The sequence below is a fragment of the Lynx canadensis genome, chromosome A2 (genome assembly GCF_007474595.2).
Source record: "Lynx canadensis isolate LIC74 chromosome A2, mLynCan4.pri.v2, whole genome shotgun sequence".
Taxonomy (NCBI): Eukaryota; Metazoa; Chordata; class Mammalia; order Carnivora; family Felidae; genus Lynx; species Lynx canadensis.
The window spans coordinates 168,614,264-168,638,064 of record NC_044304.2 but is presented as its reverse complement, the minus strand read 5'-3'; the positions used below and the strand labels follow the sequence as shown (position 1 = coordinate 168,638,064).

The 23,801-nt window shown below is 41.6% G+C and overlaps 1 protein-coding gene across 1 annotated transcript in view; it reads left to right on the top strand.

Moving 5' to 3' along the window:
• Positions 1 to 23,801, top strand: part of ESYT2 (extended synaptotagmin 2) — an 81,428-nt gene that overhangs the window by 7,998 nt on the left and 49,629 nt on the right. The window contains 3 exon segments of the mRNA XM_030308924.1: positions 19,140 to 19,181; positions 20,018 to 20,152; positions 22,855 to 22,931. Coding sequence (XP_030164784.1) covers positions 19,140 to 19,181; positions 20,018 to 20,152; positions 22,855 to 22,931 — 254 coding nt within the window.

The window sequence follows — 23,801 nt, the reverse complement described above, 5'->3', positions numbered from 1 at the left end:
TGGAGAGAATATAAGCAGGGGAGGGGCAGAGAGAGGGAAAGAGAGAATCCCAAGCAGGCTGCACACTCAGCACAGAGCCTGACGTGGAGCTAGAACCCACGGATTGTGAGATCATGACCTGAGCAGAAATCAAGACTTGGGACACTCAGCCGACTGAGCCACCCAGGTGCCTCTCTTACCCATTTTTAATGAATACACAATTATGTTTTTTTTTTGTTTCTCATAAACATATAATCTTTCTAATAGAAGAAGGCATCCTCACTGTAGAACATTTCAAGCTTTGGAGAAGAGTAAGGAGGAAAAAGTCACCTGCATCCTGCAAACTAGTGAGGACCGTTACTAACTTCTTGATGATTTCTGAATCTCTGATGTATATGGATATACATGTATGTGTTGTATCCTCCTTCATTGAGCATTACATTGTGGACATCATGTCATTATTCGAAATACGTCTTTGGTATTGCAATATTACCTATTTTACGGGGATGCTGTGTTTTATTTAGATGGTATTTGATAAATTCTGGAATCAAGATTGTTAGATATTACATGCTGAGAAAATAAAACTGGAATTTGAGATGTATTTAATTCTGCTCTTTTCAGGTTCTGAAACATTATTTTGAGCTATTTACCAGATATGTTCCAGAATATGAACTGTTTTTGAACTCATGAGAGTAGCATGATAATTTTATAGACAAAAGTCTGACTTTGGAGGGCAGTGTTTATTTTTGAATGATGTTGATGTTCAAATGCACAGTTGATTCATCCAGATCCCCTCTTACGTGAATAACCTTCAGAAAAAAAGCATTCTCCGGACATGGGAGGGGTCTCAGCTTCACTAGCTTTTCTTTCTCTGTGCTGTGTTGGGATAGTAAAGTTTGTGAACAGGAGGAATATCTTAAACTGGATTAGTGGTTTCACGTAGTACAGTGTCATGATGGCTCCTTGGAGATTGCTGAGACTTGCTGGATTGTCATTGACTTTGTGTCTTTAGCCATGTGACCAGTGTTAGCCTGGCAGCCCTCGGTCGCTGACTGGTGTGTGCCACTGGCAGATGAATGGGCTGCCCTCATGGCACCGGTCTCCCTTGTGATGGCATTGTGGCTTAGGTGCACACTGGAGAAGTAGGCTCTGGACTGGTAGCTCTGGGTTCCCGTCTGAGTCCAGTCCCCTCCCGACTCTGTACACTTGGGGAAGTCAGTCACACCTTTTAGAACCTTAGTTTCCTCATCATTAGATACACATTGAAATGAGCCATGAAACAAGAACCCATGATGTGGTTATGAGGCTGGAATGAGGAAAGACCGAGGGCCATGGGCCCTGGCAGGGCAGTGGCGGCCAGTGGTGCCTTTGCCCTTGAGTTAGTGATCTGAGTGATTGATGCTCCCTTTTTAGAAGCCCTGGTCGCTGCCAGTTTCCTGCTGCCGGGCCACTTACCCACCTTACCACCTTCCCCCACATCAGCTAGAAGAGGGCAGAGGGGACCTGGAGTTTCTCTTTGTTTCTGTTTCACTGCGGTTTGTTGGTTTTGTTGCTAGGAGTTTATCTACCTTAATGCTTTGTTATTATTCAAGGTCAGAAGTGCTACTTATAATTTCTGTCTTCTGTATATCCCTAAAATGGTAGCCCAGGAACCTATGTTATTAACCCTCATCCTTGCTGCTGCTTCCTTAAATACTATCCTGAGGACAAGGTTAATTTTCCCTCCTTCCGCAGCTGCCCTGATGCAGTGTATACTGTAGTTCCATTCTGAAGTGTCATCTTGGAATCTTTGTTCATTCTAGCACTCCTTTCCTTCCTCTGGTGAAACCGTGCTGGTTAGTGACCAAAGTGGGGATTTGAAAATGCACTCCTATTCTGGGTCAGGAGTGACCCAGAATTATTAATTTAGTTTATTAAACTAAATTAATAGTTTAACCTGTATTATCTGTGGCGTTGTTTCCTTCTGTTTGCATCTCGGGGTGTGTTTTAGGTTTCCCAAAATAAGGTAGAACTGTACAAGATAAATCCAGTGATGTGACAAGAGAATGTCCAACTTGCTTCATCCCATAAATACTGCACTGGAGTATGTGGTATACTGGTTTTCATTTATGCTGCTCATATTCTGAGATACCAGCATCAAATTGCTAAAATTATTGATCAGAGTAATACTCTTATCTTCTGTTTCTTCCTGAACTTTACTTACGTATTTGTTAAAGCATTTAATTAAATCTGCTTTGTGTGTACTTGTGTGTAGCATAGGACTTGGAAGACAAGGCTTTTTATATTCCACTATAGCGTCTTGCAGAATGCATTTCTATACAGTTTACTCGGTAAATCTAGTGAATTTTTGGAACAGTGAACTACCAATTGCTTGTTTTCTTAGGACTTTCTACACTCAGCTTGTAAATTGTTACATAATGCCGATGTTGCCATTGTAAATATTTGAAGTGAATTGCCTACTGAGTTTGTTAATGTATTTCATTTGTGCTATAAATATTTAAATGCCCAGCAGTGAGTACATAAGATCTGCTAACAATTTCTAAGTAACTACCTGAGTACTGGGTTTTTATTTTTCTTTGTTATTATTTTTTAATGTTTATTTATTTTTTGAGAGAGACAGAGTGCTAGCCGGCAAGGGGCAGAGAGTGAGACACGGAATCTGAAGCAGGCTCCAGGCTCTGAGCTGTCAGCACGGAGCCAGATGCGGGGCTTGAACCCACAAACTGCCAAGATCATGACCTGAGCCGAAGTTGGACGCTTAACCGACTGAGCCACTCAGGTACCCCTGAGTACTGGGTTTTTAAAAGGAAAAGCCCAAATGTAATCCAAACCGTAAATGACAATATAATTTCTAGTTATTTTTTCATGTATATAAAGATCATGAAATCTATCCAGTACTTAATACAAAGTGTTGATTTTATGTAATAGCTTGAGTCAGCTTGCTGTTTCACATTGGGGGAAATAAAGGAGTGAATCTTGCTATGCATATGAAGTAGTTTAAAAGGAATCACCTATAGATAGTAATTTCATAGTGAACAGAGCAGGAGGGAAAGGGTTACAGCCCATCTTTGCTTGCCGCCTGCACTGGCATCACGATAACAAATAACTGCAGACTTGGTGGTTTAAAACAACACAAATTTATCTTCCACAAGCCTGGAAGCCACAAGTCCCTATGGGCTGAGACGAAGGGTCAGCAGGGCTGTGCTCCCAGCTTCTAGGGCTGCATTCCTGAGCTCCTGGCCCCCTCTCTGCCTTCAAAGCCAGCAGCTGTTTCCATCATCACATTGCCTTCTGGAAGGATGCTATGATTGCGTTAGGGCCCACCTGGATTATCTAGGCTACTCTCCCCGATTTAGGATCCCTAATTTGTCACATCTGAAAGTCCTTTTTTTGCCACATAAGGCAACGTTCACAGGTTCTAGGGATTGCGTCATATATATATATCGTTGCTGCGGGGGGGTGGGGGGGGGGGGCAACATTACTGAGCTGACAACACTACCTATGTCCGGATACTTGGGAGCCAGGATATTAGTGTGGCATATTTGTTACAGTTACTGAAACTGTTGATTCATTTACCTAAAATCCATACTTTACATTAGGAGTCACTGCCCGAAAAACTCCTGTACCTTAAAAATCCCTCTGTTTTTCCCTCCCTCTCCCAAACCCCCAGGTGGTTACTGGTCTTTTATTGTTGTTTTGCTTTCTCCAGAATGCCAGATGGTTGGGATTATATCGTATGTGGCCTTTTTAGATTGGCTTCTTTCACTTTAGCAATATGTATCTAAGGTTCCTCCTTGTTTTTCCTGGCTTGATAATTCCTATCTTTATTTTGATTGCAATAAAATTCAAATAACAAAATTAACTTTTAAAAAATGTATAGTTCGGTGTCATTTAGTTCCTTCACAGTGTTGTGCACCTATCACTTCTGTCTGATCCCAAAACATTTACATCACTGTCCCCCCACCTGTGCAGCCACTGCTTCTGTCTCTGATTTCCTGTTCTGAATATTTCCTAAAAATGGAGTCCTACAATTTGTGACTTTTTGTGTCTGGCTTATTTCACTTAGCATAATATTTTAAAGATTCTACCCTGCAGTGTGTCGTTTCTTTCTATGGGGAATAATATTCCATTATAGGGACCTACCACAATTTGTTTATCTGTTCGTTTATCATCCTATCCATTGATGAACGTTGGGTTTTTTCTGTCTCTTGGCTATTGTGAATGGCACTGTGAACATTTCTGTACAAATTTTTATTTGAATACCTGTTTTCAGTTTGCAGGGGGAGGGTGTGTACCAAGAAGTGCAATTGCTGGGCTCATGTTTTTGAGAAACTGCCGAACGATTCTACAATAATGGGAACATTTTACATTGTCACCAACAGGGCGGAGAAGTTCCAGTTCCTCTTACATACCTGCCAACACTTGTGTTTTTGTTTTTAATCTTTATTCAGCTTTTAACCGTCACCAGTGGGCACTAACAAAATATTTTTTCTTTTAAGTAATCTCCATGCCCAACATGGGGCTCGAACTCAAGACTCCCAAGATAAGATTCACATACTCCGCTGACTGAGCCAGCTAGGCGCCCCACAAACACTTGCTACTTTTTGTCTTTTTGATTATAGCCGTCCTGGTAGATGTGAAGTGTCTCATTGTGGGTTGGTTTGCATTTCCACGATAACTAACTTCCCAACTCCACATTTAGTGAGTTTTCTTAGCCTGAAATTGGCCGTTTGGAAATATTTACATCCCAAAGTTGGCAATCTCAGAACTGGTTGTAAATGTGTACAGTATATCCCAGCTCTGAATGCTGTTCCTGTCCTCCGGAGAGGGTTCCCCCTACCCTCTAAGTTAGGGCAGTGTGGGAACAGATCAGCTTAATCTAACAAGGTTCTGAGTTAGCCCGAGGGCAAGTTGCGGACCGCTCTCATCTAGTCTGCTCTCATGCGCTTTCACGCTTAGCCCCGAAGACACGCAGTGTTGACTGAGTCCCTCTTCAGTCACCCTCAGAGTCCCGGTTTTGCTTCCTCAGTATGAGGAGCCTGCCAAGCTCTTTTGCCTGCTAGAGGCTAGCTTCTTGCCCTGAGTAGCTTAAGAGTTTGGCAGCTACCTCATGGGTGAAACTGTCAGATAAGCTCCCTTCCCCCTCCTGAGGATCTCAGATCCTGGAGTCCGTTGCTCAGCTGACCCAGCTCTCCCAATTCTTGTCTCTCTGGTCTTGTGGTGTTTGCGTTAACTCTGTGGCTTCCCTGCTTCTCAGCCCCTTTCTCAACCTCTTGTACCGCATCCCTGGGGGGAAGACAGTCTCAGAAGGTCAGCTCCCCACCGTAGTGCCTTCTACCCTGCATGTTAGCCCCTCTGGGCCTTCGTGCCTTGGCAGATTTCCAGTATCTTCTGGAATGTATATGCACGTGTGAGGGTGTGAGCACGTGTGCATGAGCATGTTTCTAATTGTTCTCAGCAGAATCGGTCTGCTGCAAAGTACTCCTCAGCTTTAAGCTAACGTTATTTATAAGGAAAACTAGATTTGTGAACTCCTCGTATATTGATTGCCCTATAAATTTCGAAGGAAAATATTTTGTTGTTGAGTGCGATTTGGAAGGGGGATGGGAAAATAGATTCGGCAGAAAGGGATTAGGTGTCACGTTTGTTTAATTTTATTTCAAAATGTATCCTTAGGTAAATATTTTAAATGTATATGGGTTTCTCCCCCAAGTTTTTATTTAAATGCCTGTTAATTAACATACAGTGTAATATTAGTATGAGGTGTGGAATTTAGTGGTTCAACGCTTTTCGTACAACGCGCAGTGCACATCACAACCCGTACCTCCTTAATCCCCGTCTCCCTTTGGTAACCATCAATTTGTTCTCTGGAGTTAAGAGTCTGTTACTTGGTTTTCCTCTCTCTTTCCCCCTACGTTTATTTGTTTTGTTTCTTAAATTCCACATATGAATGAAATATATGGTATTTGTCTTTCTCTCACTGACTTATTTCACCTAGCATAGTACCGTATAGCGTATGTAACATAATTCACGTTGTAAACAGCAAGATTCCATTCTTTTTTTAATGGCTTAGTATTCCATTGTGTATATGTGTGCATATATTATAATATATACCTCGTACTCTATATGTAATATATGCGTGTATATACCACATCTGTATCCATGCATTAGTCAGTGGACGTTTGGGCTTTTTCAATAATTTGGCCATTGCTGCTAATGCTGCTAAAAACATCGGGGTGTGTGTATCTCTTCAAATCAGTATTTTGTGTCCTTTGGGTAAATACCCAGTAATGCTCTTGCTGGGTCGTAGGTAGTTCTATTTTAACTTTTTGAGGAACCTCCATACTATTTCCCAGAGTGGCTGCACCAGTTTGCATTCCCACCAACAGTGTAACTCGGTTTCCCTTTCTCCTCATCCTCACCAACACCTGTTGTTTCTTGTGTTGTTAATTTTAGCCGTTCTGACAGGGGTGAGGTGGTATCTCATTGTGGGTTTGGTTTGTATTTCCCTGATGGTGAGTGATGTTGAACATCTTTTCGTGTGTCTTTTGGTCATCTATATGTTTTCTCTGGAAAAATATGTATTCATGTCTTCTGCCCATTTTTTAAATTAATTATCTGTTTTTTGGGGTGTTGAGTTTTGTAAGTTATTTGAATATTTTGGATACTAAATGACACTTTTTAAATTTTTTTTTAAGTAGTCTCCATGACCAACGTGGGGTTTGAACTCATGACCCTGAGGTCAGGAGTCGCATGCTCTGCTGACTGAGCCAGCCAGGTGCCCCAACATGGAACCTTTTTAAATGAAAATCCTGTTACTATTAGCGCCAGCTATGAGGCCATTTGTAAATTTAAGCAGTAGAGCTTGACGTAAACCGCTCTAGAAAAATTCTAGTTTGGGCTTCACTTACTTCACCTATGAAATGGCATCTGGCAATTCAGTGACTTGGGAAGTACCTGATAAATGTGACCATTTAGTGAATTTATGTTTTTATGAGTCATGAACACTTTCATTTGTTTTACATTTTATAGCTTCAGGAGAAGAACAGGCTGGAGACACTGGGGATTTTAATTATAAGTAGAGGAAAAATGGATTTTAAAACTTTCACGAGAGCCTCATTTTTGTGTAGGGAAGGGTGGGGAGTCTGGCTGCCCCACAGAACAGTGTGGGGGCACTGCTTCAGGGGGGCTTGCCTGGTGCTGCTCTGGGTGTGGAGTCAGAGTCAGAGGCCGGTCCTTTGTGGACCCCAGCTCTGTGGCTGCTGACCGGCACCAACTGGATGGGGCTCAGATCCTTCACCTGCAAAGTGGTGAGGGAGTACAGTGATTGATCGGCCAGGTCCCTGCAAGCACTTAAAAATAAAAAATGAATCAGGACCAGGGGATGGGAGTAAAAGAGTGAGGGCCTGGAGGGGTGAAGAGGGGAGGATCTGAAGGGGTGAAGGGGTGAGGGAGAGAATTTGCGAGGGACTGGAGGGGTGAGGCAGTGAGGGACTGGAGGACTGAAGAGGTGAGGGAGTGAAAGGGTGAAGGAGTGAGGGGGTGAGGGAGTGGGAGAATGGGGTTTTCTGGGGAGATACAAGCATTGGTTAAATATACAGCATATCCTCTAGTAAAAATTCATGTATCTTTATGGCCTCACCAAATATTTCAGTTCTGAAATATATACAAGTTTTTAATACAGAAATAATTTGGTCCCCATAATGGCATGCCCCTGTATGTTCCTTCTTCACCAGCGATTGGGGCAGGTGCCCTTTAGGGCCAGTAGACCACTAACGTGTCCTTGTTTGTTGGTTAATCCACCAACACGGAGCTCTCAGGCCTCTGGGGTTACTTACTTGGTTTTGATATTATTTTGGGAAATATCTGAGTAAAATAAATGAAGTATGGTAGCACAGTATGTATTTTAAGGAATGGTATGTTTGTTTCTCTTTTGTAACAGCTATATTTGGGATACGGTTCATATACCACGCAATTCAGCCACTTAAAATGTACACTTCATTGCTTTTCAGTATAGCACAGTATTATAGAACCATCACCAGTGTCTAGTTTAGAATGACTTTGTCCTCTCTTCAACTCCATACCCATCCCTCCACATCTCTCCCACGAGCCCTAGGCAACCACTGATCCGGTTTGTTTCTCTATGGACTTGCCTGCTCTGGACAGCCCATGTAAATAGAGTCAGGTAGTGTGTGGTTTTTGCGACTTTGACGACCTGTGTTATAGACAGGTGGTACATAGATGATAGAAAATGAGAGAGGTGATGGGTGATTGATAGATAAATGGTAGAAACCATATCCACTTCCTGGTTTTGAGGGTGCACTATAGTTGTTTAGAATACACCCATGGGGAAACTGGGTGAAGTGCACATAGGGCCTTTTGGCGCTTTTTACAACGTCTGTAATATTCCAAAAGGAGAAATTCTTGAAGGTGATCTTAGGATCTAGTTATTGTTTCTGTATATAGTTACACATATATAGTGCATGAACAAGTGATCTAATTATCATTTCTGTATGTAGTGATGCACATATAGTGAATAAACTAGTGGGTTTTCTAGGGAGAATTGGGGAGAGTCCAGGATATGATCACGAGATGGGAAAAGGGGTGCCTGGGTGGCTCAGTCAGTTAGGCATCTGACTCCTGATTTCAGCTCAGCTCATGAGGTCACGGTTTCTGAGTTTGAGCCCTGTATCAGGCTTTGTGCTGGGCGTGGAGACTGCTTAAGATTCTCTCTTACTCTTCCTGTTATCCTCCCTGACTTGGCATGCACAGATGCGCACTTTCTCTTAAAAAAGAAAGAAAGAAAGATGTACAAAAATGTTTGTAATTTTTTCCCTAGATTCCCTGTCATTAGGCCTCTTGTACAGAAAAGAAAGAACAATAGAGTAAGCCATGATATTTCTCCCTGGGATATCACTGTAACACCAAATTGAAGGCGTGTGTGTGGGGGGGGTGGTGTTGGGGTTTTTTAGGTATTTCTGTATTGCACGATCACAGTTAATGACAAACAGGCATGTATCAGGATCTTGGTTTCCAACATGTAGTAAAAAAATTGTTATATTTAGGAAACAAACCCTAATGTTTCCAAGTGCCTGATTACTGTTCTCCATTGCATACTAATAAAAGAGTAAAGAGAGAAAATGGGTAGATTTGGGGTATGTGACTTCATTCTCATAACTCTTCAAATATATACTGTCTGTGTGAGAGAATAAATTAAGCTCTTAGAAATATAAACCAGTTTCTTGAAAATGAAAAATTTATAGTTAATTTTCAAACATGAAGTGACTTCTGAGTTTGTGTAGATGTTTGGTATTCCTGTCAGTTCTGTACTTAAGGGGGACTGTGACTTCACAGACTCCTATAGTTTCTTATTGTTGGGTTTTTTTTCTTTTTATTTGAGAGAGAGAGAATGATCAGGGGAGGAGCAGAGAGAGAGGGAAACACAGAATCTGAAGCAGGCTCCAGGCTCTGAGCTGTCAGCACAGAGCTGGATGCCAGGCTCAAACTCATGAACCGTGAGATCATGACCTGAGCTGAAGTCAGATGCTTAACTGACTGAGCCACCAGGTGCCCCCTTTTTTTCTTTAATAGTAGAACAAAGCTGGGTTGATTCCACTTGGTATATAGAACATGTGCAATTAATTCAGTGCTACAATTACGTATCTATCTTCTGGTCCATTTCAGTCAAAACATAAGCAGATAAATTTGAATAGTAGCATTTGATGTGAATTTAAAACCAAAAGCAACCAGATTGTCTTAAATGTTTAGTGAAGGAGATGAGAAGACATGTTTCCTATTCTTGGACTCATTTTAATTTGCAAAATTGATGTAATTTATACCAGAACCTCAAGTCTGAATCAAGATTATGACATAATTTATATGACTTTTCTTGAGCAGTTGAAGAAAGAATGTCTAAATGACTTTGGAATTTTATTGAAATATGTTTCAAGTCTTTGGAAAATATCCGTAGACCTGCATCTTCCCTGTAAGGCATTAAGTAAATCTCTTGACATTAGTATTTTGATGAAGGGATTTCTATCTAATTGTTCTCCTGGGTAGAAGGAACAAAGTGTTCCTGTTTAGATTCTACCATTGAATATTAGTCCTGGCTTAAATTTTCCTGTCATTATGTGCATGCACTGAAATTTAAAGCCTCCCTTCAGAAAATGGATGAATGAATAGTACATCCAACATGGCAGATATACTATGTGAAATTACAGAAGGCCTCATAGTAAAACTCATTCAAAGTATTATTCTTTTAGAAATAAGAAATGAAGTGAATTAGAAATAAGAACTGGTTTTCAAATAATTTAGACAGCTTGATTATAGAAGATGTGCTGGGATAAACCTAGCTTTTTAGTTTTTATTTTAATGTTTCCTGGTCTACAAAAATAGGTAGTGGTCATTCATGTACTCTGCCATTACTTGAGCCAGAAGAGTCTCAAGACCATGGAGCTGAGGTTTGGTCCATGCTGTGGCTCTCCATTGGAGTTTCAGCCAGCCTTCCTTTAGTCAGCAGACAGTTCTTATTTCGAACTGTTGGAGTTTGAGACCACAGAGGAAAGCGACAAATATACCCTGATAGATTTGTGGTGAGCATATAAAGGAGCGGTCATAGTCACCACCTGTGGTCTCAGGTAAGCCCTGAAGGAATATTAGTGCTCCTTACAGTCCCTAGTGAAATTTCTCGCTAATGCAAAAAGCACCTAGGAGAGAATTTTGCAAATGTTTCTTGGTAGAAAAAGGCCTTTAAACAGGTGGATTTTCCAGCTCAGTTACTGTATTTTAATGTCTTTGTACTGTAGCATTCTTTTTGGTGTATCAAATCCACAGTAATTAAAGTCCACCTAAAGCTGACACAGACCACTGAGAAAAGTACAACTGTGGATTTACTGCATGAATTAGTTTGCCTACTTTTTATGTGGACTAGAAATAGATAAACCAAGGTATTTTGTGCAATTTCTTTTTACCATCCAAATGAGAAATTTGACCCTACTCTTAACATTTTATTACAGGATTGACAGGTTCTGAGAGAAACATTCCCCTCTCCTGTTTTTAACCTTGAATACTTTCTTTGTAGAAGCAGCTATTAGGAGAAAGAATCCCAGTATCTTAGGAAAAAACTATTAAGATTTCTTGGCTCTAATTTTTCTGATCTGCATGCATACTGAGGCTCTGGGGAGGGTGGGAGAAGGGCAGATTAGAACTGGGGGGTTGTGAGGAAATATAGAGAGGTAGCTTTTATGATAACCCTTCTGGAAAATAGGTAAAGAAGTTTATAAAAAGATTGGAGGCACAAATTTATGTTGGTACCAATTTACATTTGAGTCATTTCTCACTGATAAGTTCAGCAGCCAATCTGCCAGAATGCTCAGAACTCCTGATATGTTTACCAAGAAGAGGTAATAAGAACCCTGCAAGATAGATGACTTAAAGTTGAAAATATTTGAAATCCTTTCATTTGGAAGTTTTGTCCAATGTGAGTATTCAGTACTGTCTCTAATGCCTTTTTTCTCATCATTATATAGTATTTAGAAATTGTAGTGGTTTTCTTTTCTCCAGGTCCTCTCCACTTTATCTCAGCAGGCCATACACAGGTTATTGGCTGTGTCTGTCAGGATAGGGAAGCAGTGCATAGAGGGAATTGTAAATGTCCACTTGATCCAAGGTCAAGAGAGTGAGGACAGTTTCTGACACTCTCTCTTGCACTGGCATCCCATACTTGTGCCTTCGTTGATAGCATTTCCAAATCCAAGTCGTTCTGTACCTTGGAATCTTAGACTCCCTTTGGTTGATTTGTGTGCTAACCAGACTTTTTCTGGGTAATTTTAACTTGCTGCAAGATTCTTTCCATTTGTATTGATTTTAAGATTAATCAGTATGCAGACAAAACAATAGTGAACATTTGAAGATTTTTAGTTAGTGTCTCCCCAGCTCATGAACTCTTTGAACGCAGGTCAAGTCTGTTTAAGTAAACCTGTGGTGTAGTACTTCCAGGCAAAGGTATGTGCTGATTGCTTTAAAAGGTTTCCTGAAAAGAGTTTCTCTTGTGATACAACGGATAAAGTATAGGTGTCTCATGTTTTCTTAGAACCTGTGGTTCTGCTCTAGTCTTGCCCCATTTGTTCCTGGTTTTTGAGATGTTAATTTTAGATAAGAAAATAAAACTCCTGCTTAGGTTTTTTCAATTTGTAGACGTCTATAGAACTCATTGCATGGTGTAGGAAGGTTGGTTGTTTTTGGATTGTCCCTGGGTGGTGGTTCTTGCTCCATTGTGCTGGGTGGCTGGTGAGGTAGGCCTTGCTTGGGTTTGTGCTGGTTGGGACCTCCCCCAGGTTCCAAAGGCGCACTCTGAACAGCTGTACCAGGTGGACTAAACTCCTTTACCCTTTCCCGCAGATAGTGAAAGAATTCTTTCACTGGAACCAGTCACTGCCCCAAGTAAGAATTTGGTGAGTTTTTTATGTTGGGTGTGTTTTGCTTTTGGTTTTTGTTTGTTTGTTGAGATAGTGCCTAAAGGACTATGCAGAGATGAGGAAGCTCAAATCCTTCTTAGGATGAGAAAGAATGTGAATAAATGAGTTTGGTGAACTTAATTGGCCAGTTTACTATTTGAAGTTTAATGACATTTGGTTTCCAAAATCACTTTATTCATTTGTCTTTTTTTTAATGTTTATTTAGAGAGAGAGAGAGCACTTGCACTAATTGGGGGGGCAGAGAGAGGGAGGGAGAGAGAGAATCATAAGCAGGCTCTGTGCAGAACCCAACACAGGCTCGATCTCACAAACTGTGAGATCTTGAAGGCTAAAATCAAGAGTCGATGATTAAGTGAGCCACCCAGGTGCCCCCATTTATCTTTTGAATTTTTCTTAAAAATATTAAGTCAGTCACGTTTCCAGTGTAATAGATATGTATCTTCATACTTTCCTAGGTATTGATTTTTATTCTAGACGTTTTTTTAATAAAGGAAGGAGTGAACAGCACATATACTTCATGTTTCAGTGTTGCTAATGCAAGTGGAATTTAAAAGGATTCCCTATACGCTGGTGTACTTTTGTGGAGTTGCAGGTACTCAGTCCTCTACGGGCATTGGATTGAGCAGTAAAGTCCCATACAAGTGCTAAGTATTAACGTTGTCTTCAAGGGGAGTGCTGTTTGAAGAAAAAAGACAGTCCTTTTATTTAACTTCAAGCATTAGCCCATATTATGTTTTTAATGTTCAAAAATGGGGAAAATTATTTGATTAGAAAACTTCAGGTGTGCTCCAGCCAGCTGCATTCCTTATGCTTCAGCCTGTGTAACAGGGAGGACTTTCCAACCTTCAAGTCTGGGTCTCTTCCCTCTGGCCTGTTCCCTGCTTTTGAACAAATTAGTCATCCTCTGTGAGTCTATTTCATGGTCTGTTAGATGGAGCCACTCATTGTTCTAAGTGTGGTGAGGGTTAGACACGGTGGCTGTCTGTAGAGTTCCTGGCACACAATTAATGTTCTGTCTTTGTATATTTGGTTTAATTTTTTTTAAGCAAACAACTTTGGTAATATCAACATATATTAGAATCTAAAATATGCCTTTGTTCTTTTTAAAGGTAAGATTAAAAAGATTTCTTGGGTAGTGTCAACTTTTAAATATAATCAAAACTTAAGTAATCATACAATGATTATTTCTAGTTTGTAGAGACAATATAATAACAAATATGAAAACTTATTTTTAATTGGACTTATATAAAGGAGATTTAAGGGCTTTTTTGTGCTTTTTTTTTTTTAAGTTCAAAGGTAAGGTTTGAAACCAAATGATACATGTTCATGGGTTCCTCTGCGATTTAGGGATATGTTTTCTTTTCTCTATATATCCCAGTTTTTATCTTCGATGTTTTTGCTACTTTAAATTCTGTTTGGTAGAACATAAGCAAATGTTTATGAATATGTATTAGTGAGAAGCAGATTTTGACTTAGAATAGAATTAAAATTTAGTAACAGACTTCCTTCAATTTTGATATATTTTTTTGGCACTTTGAAATAATCCCTCATAAATTAAAAACCTCAACGATTGAATGCCTTGGGATGACTCCACTACAAGGAGACGGCTTGACGTTCAGCGCCAGCCAGCTCACTGATTGAGGGCTTATTTGTGCGGCTGTTTCTCTGCCTACTGTTTCTGATAATTCCAGAATACGCTGTGGGCACTGCAAAAGTGTTTCCTCGAATGCTAATCTTCCATCATTTCTCTCCTGACCATTCCAGCGTTGACCCATTCATTGCCTGTAGAATAAAATCAACCCTCCTTTGCATGGCATAGAAAATATTTCAGGCTGTTCCTGACCTGGTTTTTCAGCTTCAGCATTTACCATTCTGTCCATCTTCAAATCCAGCCAGTAAATTGTGTATGCCATTATTTTTGCTTAGACTAGGCTCTTCTTTGCATAGCAAACCCCAAGTAATTTTTCCAAACCCATGTCACATGCTGTGTTCTTCCCATATCTCTGGTGGACTCTTCCAGGCAGCATCAGATCCTCCCCTGGCCCCCAGACCTTCTCTCACAGACTGGTGGTCACACCTTTCCACACCAGTCCACTCCACCAGCTGTGAGCTTCCCAAGGACGGTCGTATGTCTAAGTCTGTGTCGTATCCCTAGCTCAGGCCAGAGCCAGAAGTAACTGCTTAAAAACCGGCTGCTTCATTCAGCCTCTTCTTCAACAAGAACAGTCTATATGTGCAAGTACATTAAAGACTAGCACAGGGACAGAAATGCAGTAACAAAACCAGAATTCACACCAGTCAACCTGTATTTCTGTCCTGGTGCATGATGGTGAGTAGAAAGCTTTATTATTACATAAATGTAAATTCTGTAGGCAATTTGTGGGACTGGTGTGTGTTTGCAAGAAAGAAACAATAGCTTTATAGCATTACTCTGGCTTTAAGTGTGACAGAATGAATAGGAATTTGCTAGCACATTGGCAGACCTAATTTGAGAAATACCAGTGAACTTAGAGAAATCAAACAATGTTAGAAAAGGCACATGTTTTCATTTTGGAACATTTTTTTTTTTTTTTTTTTTTTTTTTTTGCAGAAGTCATTTATCCCATTTAATCAACTGCTTAGAAATGGGATTGCTGGGTCACCAGGGTAAATATACGTATATGAAATTTTATCATTACTACTTAAGTGTCGTGGCCCTTTCATGCAAATATTAAATAGAAACAGTCTTTAAATTGCTCGCTTCTTAGTTTTAGAAATAGTGGGTCTGGTAATCGTGTTTTATTGTGAATTGCTATCATGCTTGTTGAACTTTGCTGTCAGCTGTTTCAGGACTTGTACTGTATTTGACCTCTAGAGTCTAGATGAGTAGGTCACTATTAAACACAAAATTTTCTCCTTCTGACTTAGTACTTCATACAGTTTTTTAAAGTTTATTTTGATAGAGGGCGCATGCAGACGCATGCACAAGTTGGGGTGGGTCAGAGAGAGAGAGGGAGCTTGGTCCACACACTGCAAGATGGTGACCCGAGCTGAAATCAAGAGTCAGATGCTCCCCCGACTAAGCCACCCAGGTGCCCCAGTACTTCATACAATTTAAGGCATATAATCTGAGGTTTAGGCTTTACTCTTTGATTGGAGTATGTCCTGCTGAGAATTTAGTAGACTCTGTGGATTAACTGTCTTCATAGCACTTTCAACATCCTTTAGTAATAAAGTAGTCAGGAGCAGGGGCAGACAAATCTGGTTTTTTATCCCCAGTAGCTATCCTGTATATTGGGGAAGTTAATGGTTCCTGTGTGTAGATTGTTGTAAGAATGAACTCAGGTAACGTACGTTGATAGCTTAGCACAGAACCTGCCACGCACACAGCAGCACATGATACTGCCCTGGCAGTTACTTTGAGTGTACTTGGGTTTGAGTGAAGAGTGATGGTGCCCTCACAGATTTCCCGGAAACCCAGGTGGAGGGAGATTTGTTACCTCAGCCATCCAAGGACCAGGTCTTCAACACCTGCCTTCCTTCACCTGCTCCTCTGAACCTTTTATATGAAAGGCTTTGAAGGGAGCTTATTCTTATCGACTACCTCATTCTATGATCTTAACCTTCTCGGTTTTGTGGACTCTGAAAATCTGGTAGTGTGGCCTGCAGATTTGCATGCACTCAGCCTTGTGCATGTGGACTCCCAGACAAGGCCCTCATCTTTGAAGTGGGTAGAAAATCTAGATTAGTCGAAGCTTTCTCTGTGTGAGGCATTGTACTTAGGATACCTGTTTACGGGGTTTCAGAACTTAGCACGAATTCAGTTTTTCAAAGAAACTAAGGAATCGTAAAAAAAAGTAAGAATCACTATAAACACATTTTACCCCTGAGGAGTAGTAGGAAAACCTTTGCACTAAACTGCAGAGAAACCGTTTCTCTGAGATTTGTAGGCTTTGTAAGGGGACTCTCTACCAGTTAGCACAAAGGAACTGGCTGCCTACCGCCTGCTCACGGAAAAAGGCTGCGGCCCATCTGGCCCAGGTGTGTCTGGCAGGACCTGACGTCTGTCTTGGTTACTGAGGAACATGGGCCGTCTGTGCATAGAGGTGCTGGTGCCAGCCTGTCACGAGCCTGCCATGTTCTCAGTAGGGTGGGCGCTCCAACGTATGTTGTGGGTGCTGATTGTCGGCATCACAGCCTAAGACCACAACAGATAAGGGCCTTGTTTTCACAGATGGAGTTGCAGTTTACTGGAGATGAGGTATAAATGAACAGTTTGTGTTGTCACTTCGCAAAATTCGGGAGCAAAGAAAAGATCTGAAAACAGGTAAAGGAATGCTTAAGTAGCAGATTAAATTCATCTTGCTGTAGTGTTTTCAAAGGACACTTGACATTGGGAATATTCTTTATGAAGCAGAGCAGCGGTTCAAGCTTCGTAGAACTGATGCCATGGGCCGCCTGTGCACGCCCTCTCATTGACATCGTAGCATCCCCCAGTCTCGCTGTCACCTATAAGCCCACGTGGTCCTAAGGATCGTCTTGTCGTGGGTAGTTGCTATTTCTTTTGAGCGTGGAATGATAAAGAATTTTAAACTAATTCCAACACTACGTTGAGGTTTTACACCTAACATTTTACATGAAAGTACAGCCCAAAGAACTTACAGTAATTTCAGTAATTTTCTAAATAGAAACAGATGTCTCTGGAAAGCAAAATAGGATTTGAGGCAAGTTTGATCTGCTGTTTGATAAACGTGTAGGAGTTTATGGTCTCGAGTGAGGTAATTGAAACGCGTCTCCTGGTGTGAGTCCTTAGCTCTGGTAGCCCCACGCAGTTTAGCTGGGAAACCAGGCCAAGCCTCCCTGGGAAGCGGGCGGAGGCAGTCACAGCATCTCTAGAAGAGGCAGGCCTGCGGAGGGTGTTGTTGATGGTGTCGTTTACTTAGAAATATAGGAGGAGGAACACATCTACAGTGAAGTAGTTCTGGCTGTCCCCAAATAGGTGCTCAGCACGTGCTTTTCGGTCCTTTCTGTCACCAGTGGCTGGTTGGATTCTGCGGGGAAGGGCAGAAGGGAAGGCAACCTCACAAGAAATGTGCTGCGTTGGACCACAGCCGAAGACCTGCCTGAAGGCCTGGTACTCTGGAGTGGCAGCCACCTGTTGCATTCCTGGTCTACTTTGCTATAATGTAAAGAAATGGCAGAATACAGCCTGCGGATGAGTTACACGTGTTCCCTAGTCCCAGTCTAGCAAGCCTTGCAACCCCCCCAGCCAGCCCCAAATGTCTTAGTTCTTGGCGGAAAGTATAGTCCCTTTGGTACTACAGTTCCTCTCGGGTCAGATAGGCCTCTCCAGGCAACATGTCGTCTGGATTTAAGCAACCTTTGCCACACTTCTCTTTGCCAAATCTCTCTTCTTGAGCGTCGTCCTTTTTCTTAATTCTGGAAAGTTGCCATCCCTTCGGTTTGGTCCCAGAATGGATTCAAGCTGACTGATGTAGAAAATGTTGTTTCAGTTCCTTCTAGCCCACCATCATGGTCCAGGCACATTGAATCTGTGGTGAGAAGGAGTGGGCAGCTCCGGCCTGTGGACACAGAGGAACAGGGAGAACCCGCCATGGCCTCTCCTGTGGAACAGTGTGGCGGGGACAGTGCAGTGACCATGGCCTCCAGGCAGGACCCAGTTGCTGCTGGGCCCCATTCAGTGATGTATTCCTCAGGGCCAGGCACGACAGGGGGGCTGGTTCTCAGAGAACCATGTTCTTGGGAATCTTCCCCCCGGTCACCCACAACCAGAACATTCCCTGACCAGCTCCTCTCAGCCATAGCGTGGGGTACGGGGTTTGTGTTTCACTGACTGCTGCGCCCGTCTTCTTTAGGAAAGAGAGTGGCAGTTCCAGAAATCAGAATATTTCTCTGACCACATCTCAGTCACCCTTATAAAGCTGCCTGTGACCCATTGTACATCTAAGCCAAAAATACCATTTTCAGAGTGTTAGTATGGCCTGTATGCTGTTCTTTCTTTGAGGGAGTACATAGCATTTCTCAGAGGAGAACTCCCTACCGAAACAGCTTTAGCCTTCCTTTGCAAGGGGGTTTTATTTTAATGGCAAAGAAAATACTTTTCCACCTTTTTTCTAAATAGGTTTATTTCTGTCTCTGCAAGTGCTCATTCTCTCCAGTATACAGGCCCTACTCGTGGAGGACTGTAATCAGTATTCATTTGGGAGATAGTGTGAGAGGAGCCAAATGAGGAAACGCATCTGCCGGCTGGTTTGGGCCAAAAGAGGAAGGCAGGAGGGAGAGGTGGGTTCTCGAAGGCTGGGAGTCTGGATGTCTGGAGGACTGATGGCAGTGCCGGCGATGGCAGGGGGAAGCCCGTGTCTCACAGAGGAGATCGCATGGAATCGCTCCCTGATGTTCCGGACTCCAGTGCACTCTCCGTGGGGCCTCACAGATTCAAAGAAGGGACTGTAGCCTTGGTGGTCATTAGACTTTTCTGCCTCAAAGTGTTGTTGGGATGTAAAGAGCTGGAGTGTCACACATTTCAGTGTCTCCTCAGAAGCCGTTGTGCGCGCTTCAGAGCAGGGCGTTGTAAAGACGCGTTACGTGAACAGTAGGCAAACAAATAAGAGTGTTCAGTAGCCTGTGTGACATTTTATAAACAGTTGGGAGTCAATAAGTCATGTGTGTGTGTGTTTCTCTTAGGTTCATTTTCCAGACACTGAGAGAGCAGAATGGCTAAATAAGGTAAGAGTAGAATATACCGAATACCAGATTGTCGTGGGATTAGAGGGTGAGGGGCCATCTTTCCCTTTTTGGGAATTTGGATGTTGACGATGTGTGAGCTCATTTGGACTTGGTTGGCTTCCGCTCCCCCCAAAATTGAGTCATAACTGATATATTCCTAAATAGTGAAAACTGTGTCTTTAACACAAAAAATTAGTGATATATTCATAGTTGTGTATTTGGCCTGTGTCTACTTTCCTGATTAGCTAGTGCTCGAGTCTATTTCATAATAATTACAGGCAACATTTTTGAAAATATTAAGAAAAAGGAAATAATTCTCAGAAATTTAATAATAGATTAATAATCATTTTAAAAGTTATTTTTAAGATCACATACTTTGAAGTAGATCTCCTTTATCCCTATATTTATATATCCTTAGAACTATAGAGTAAAAACTATGTAGATTAATGATTCTTTTATAGCACCAAAAGTTAGTCCATCATTAAAGAAAACTCTTAATGTTTTATTAAGCCCTATACGGTTTTACGTTTTTAGCAATAAGTTGAAACCACAGGGTTTTTTGATTTTTTTTTTTTTTAGCAATTTTAAATGTGCTGGTATGCTTAAATGGAATGCTTAACCAGAATAATTCCTGAGACATATTAGTTGGTCAGTAGTTTATTGTTGTACATTTGAAGTTCAGATCATGTTGATTTTGCATACCAAAAGGAGAAACCCCCTTTTAATTTTCAAAAATGCTGGTAAACTGTAGGGGTGTAATTTTTCATGATGACTTAAGTACATTATTATTTATGTTTATAGCATCTTGTTTGATATGAGTTCTTTCTTCTTTACAGACCGTAAAACACATGTGGCCTTTTATTTGCCAGTTTATAGAGAAGTTGTTTCGAGAAACCATAGAGCCAGCTGTGCGAGGAGCAAACACCCACCTCAGCACCTTTAGTTTCACAAAAGTTGATGTGGGTCAGCAGGTCAGTTTCTTCTTAAGTATTCTTACTTGTGCTATGAACACTTAAAAAAAATTTTTTTTTAAGTTTATTTTGAAAGTGAGGGCAAGCACAAGCCGGGGAAGGTCAGAGAAGGAGGAGAGACAGAATCCCAAGCAGTCTCTGCAACATCAGTGCAGAGCCCGACGCAGGGCTCAAACCCACGAACCATGAGATCATGACCTGAACTGAGATCAAGAGTCCAACACTTAACCGACTCTGCCACCCAGGCCCCCCACATTGCTGTGAAAACTTTTAAAAATATATTAAGCTACTTCCAATTATTTTCTAGAGAAAATTGCTCTAGAAAGCAACCTGGGGAAGTTCTGGAAGGGTGTCTCTGCAGCTCTTCCCAGGTCTGCCTCCCATGGGATGCCCTCCCTTGTCTTTTGTGAGGTCCTCACTTGCCCTCATTCTTCCACTGTGGTCTTTGGCCAGTTCGGTTTCCTTGGTTGGTTTCTCTCAGTCCCAGCGCTTCTTTCTACCTCACATCCTTCTGTCAGAATTATCTTTGCACAGTTTTTCACAATTTATCTAGCTGGAAAGGGAGTTTGATATATGAATTCATACTAAAAGTTTAATAATCGACAACAAGCTTAACATGTTTACCCCCTCAAGATCTTTAAAACAACGATTAAGGACTCCCAACACCAGGCTTGTAGAATCACATTAATTATATTGATGCAGGGAAAGAAAAATTTTGTTACTGGAATCATACAAAAAAAACCTCCTACTTCCTAGTATTACTTCTGGTGAAAGCCTCAAGACAACAGGTAAATTCGCTCATGGCAGGCTTCCTTTTTATTTTTGTAAGTCAGTGTTTACAATGATTAGTAACAGTTCAATGTAACATTTTTTTAATTGAAGTGTAATTGACATACAACTTTCCTGTTGTACTTCCCAAGGTAACATTGTTTATATGCCTAATGAAAATTCAGAATTCAGTAATATTTTAAACACACACGCACACACGGCGTACACACATTTGGAGCACATACAGTAGAGCCAGAGAGCACAGTGTCACCATATGCTGCAGGTCAGATGTCTGTGCTTCAGCCCCTCAGGGATCTGATAAATGTGGCCAAGGAGTGTCTGACCTGGTGACCTGGTGGCTGCGTTGTGTTTATCAGTGCCCCCAGGCTCATCCCCATCCTATACTCCCAGGCCGTCAGTCACCTTCCTCCATCAGAAGTGATTTTCTGCCTACAGAGAACTCCATCTTACCTGCTGTTACTCAGCATCTGGGGTCTCCACTGCAGGCGACCGTGTTGTGCTGGGCTGTTTTCTCTTGGCTGTGAGGTCTCCAAATAGGTTACAAGCCTGGGGTCTGCTCAGTCCTGTTGTTCGAGCGCACACGTGCCTGCACAGGACACCTTTATAACACTTCCCTTCAGTATTTACTTTACCTTCTCTGACCTGAAAGGATCACAGCAGATAGGAAAGCACGATTACACGGTCGAGTGCCGTGTGAACTTGAAGCAGGGATCGGGATCGCACACTTTTTCGTAAAGGGCCATTGAGGCATATTCTCCCCCCCCCCCCCCCAACTTCTTTTATAACCCTTTAAAAATGTAAAACCTTTCTTAGCCAAAGGCTAAATTTAACTTGCAGGCCCTGGTTTCCAGTCCCCTGATGTCAGATAATACGCCTGTGTTTGTGGAGAGTCAGAATTCTGATCCCAGCTGAGTTTGTTTTAGGGAGAATTATGTTCATTTTCTATTACACGCACTTTAAATCTGATTGTGAGATTATCACCCAACGCAGACCTCTAAACTAAGGGAATCTTACCTGATGCGGACATTTAAGCTAAGGATCCTAAGCCACCTATACCCCGTTTCACTCATCAACATAGCAGGTTGAACCATGTTCTTGTAATTCAACAGTCTGTACATGTTTGAGCCAGTATCATTGGGGGAAAGGCCGGGAACCCAAGATAGTAGGAAGTGTAGGAAAGACTTAGAGTTTAATCCTGTAGCCAGTTGAGGGGTGAGATGTTAGGGCACCTAAGCTGCTTCAGTAAGCGTAGTACTCTTAAAGTATTTCTTCAGCTTGAGTGTTGATGCCCAAATGGGAGATTGAGAACTTTCCTAGAAGTGATCTCAATGTGATAAAATGGGAGAAGGTTTGGAAGGGTGTTACAGCTGGGCCCTTGAAATATGACATTTATTATAATCTGCCTTTTCTTTTTACAGTCATGTGATTCTGTCTCTGTCTCAGGTAATAGGTGTTAAAATTATACCTACAGCCAGTATTTTTTATTTACTCAAAAGCTCCATTGTGGTGAAAATCGTAAGAAATGAAAAATTGTAAGACATGAAGAAAAAACAGAAAGGAAGTTACGTTTCAAACCATGTAAGGACAGAGTAGAGGGAAAGGATCAAAGTAAACTGGGAGAAACAAGGGGCCTTGGGGCTTGACTAGGCACTCACTGTGTGCCAGGCGCATTTCCTTACGTCCTTTGATTTCGCGGTAACCTCGTTAGATAGATGCCGCTAGGACGCATACTTCACAGATGAGGACACGGAAGAACGGAAGCTACATAAGTTGCCCAAAGTAAAACTCGAGTACACTGTGAAAGCAGAACTGTAATTCCTGTAGCGTGGGGCTAAGCTTGTTCTCATCTCTCTGCCATTTGGGTTTATTTTTCACCCTGCCTGCATTTTAAAACAAGCTGCCTCTTGTTTCAGCCACTCAGGATCAATGGTGTGAAGGTGTACACTGAAAATGTAGACAAAAGGCAAATTATTTTGGACCTTCAAATTAGGTAAGTTTTTATCTGTGTCATAGTTAATGACATATAATGTTACTTAGCTAGACCCATAAAGTGGAGGCTAATGAGCACTCTTCTTACCTGCTGTTTGGTGGATTTTTTTGTTTGTTTGTTTGTTTATTTTTGGGAGAGACAGAGTGTGAGCGGGGGAGGGGCAGAGAGAGAGGGAGACACAGAATCCGAAACAGGATCCAGGCTCTGAGCTGTCGACACAGAGCCCAACGCGGGGCTCAAACTCACAAACCCTGAGATCATGACTGAGCCGAAGTCAGAAGCTTAACCGACTGAGCCACCCAGGCATCCCCGGTGGATTTTGACTAAACTGTTAAAGACCCACATTTATTTATTTTCTGCATCTTAATTCCTAATAGCCTAGATAATTGCCAATTGTAAGTATGTTAAACTTTAAAAAATTGAACACACTACAAAAAACTACAGACCCATATCCTTTATGAACGTTGATGTCAAAATCTTCAACAAAATACCAGCAAAGTGAATTCACCAACATATTAAAAGAATTATACACGGGACCAAGTGGAATTTATTTCCAGGGTGCAAGGATGGTTCAACATATGAAAATGAACCAAGCCCGCGTTAACAGAATGAATGACCATCTCTGTTGATGTAGAAGAAGCATTTGACAAAATTCCATATTCTTTCATAATAAAAACACTCAACAAACTGAGAACAGAAGAAAACCACTTCAGTGTAGTAAAAGGCATATGTGAGAACCCAACAGCAAACATCATCCTCAGTGGTGCAAGACCAAGCTTTTCTTCCAAGACCAGGAGCAGGTGCGTCCACATTCACCACTTCGTGGCACTGGAAGTCCTATCCAGAGCCACTAGGTAAGAAGAAAAAGAA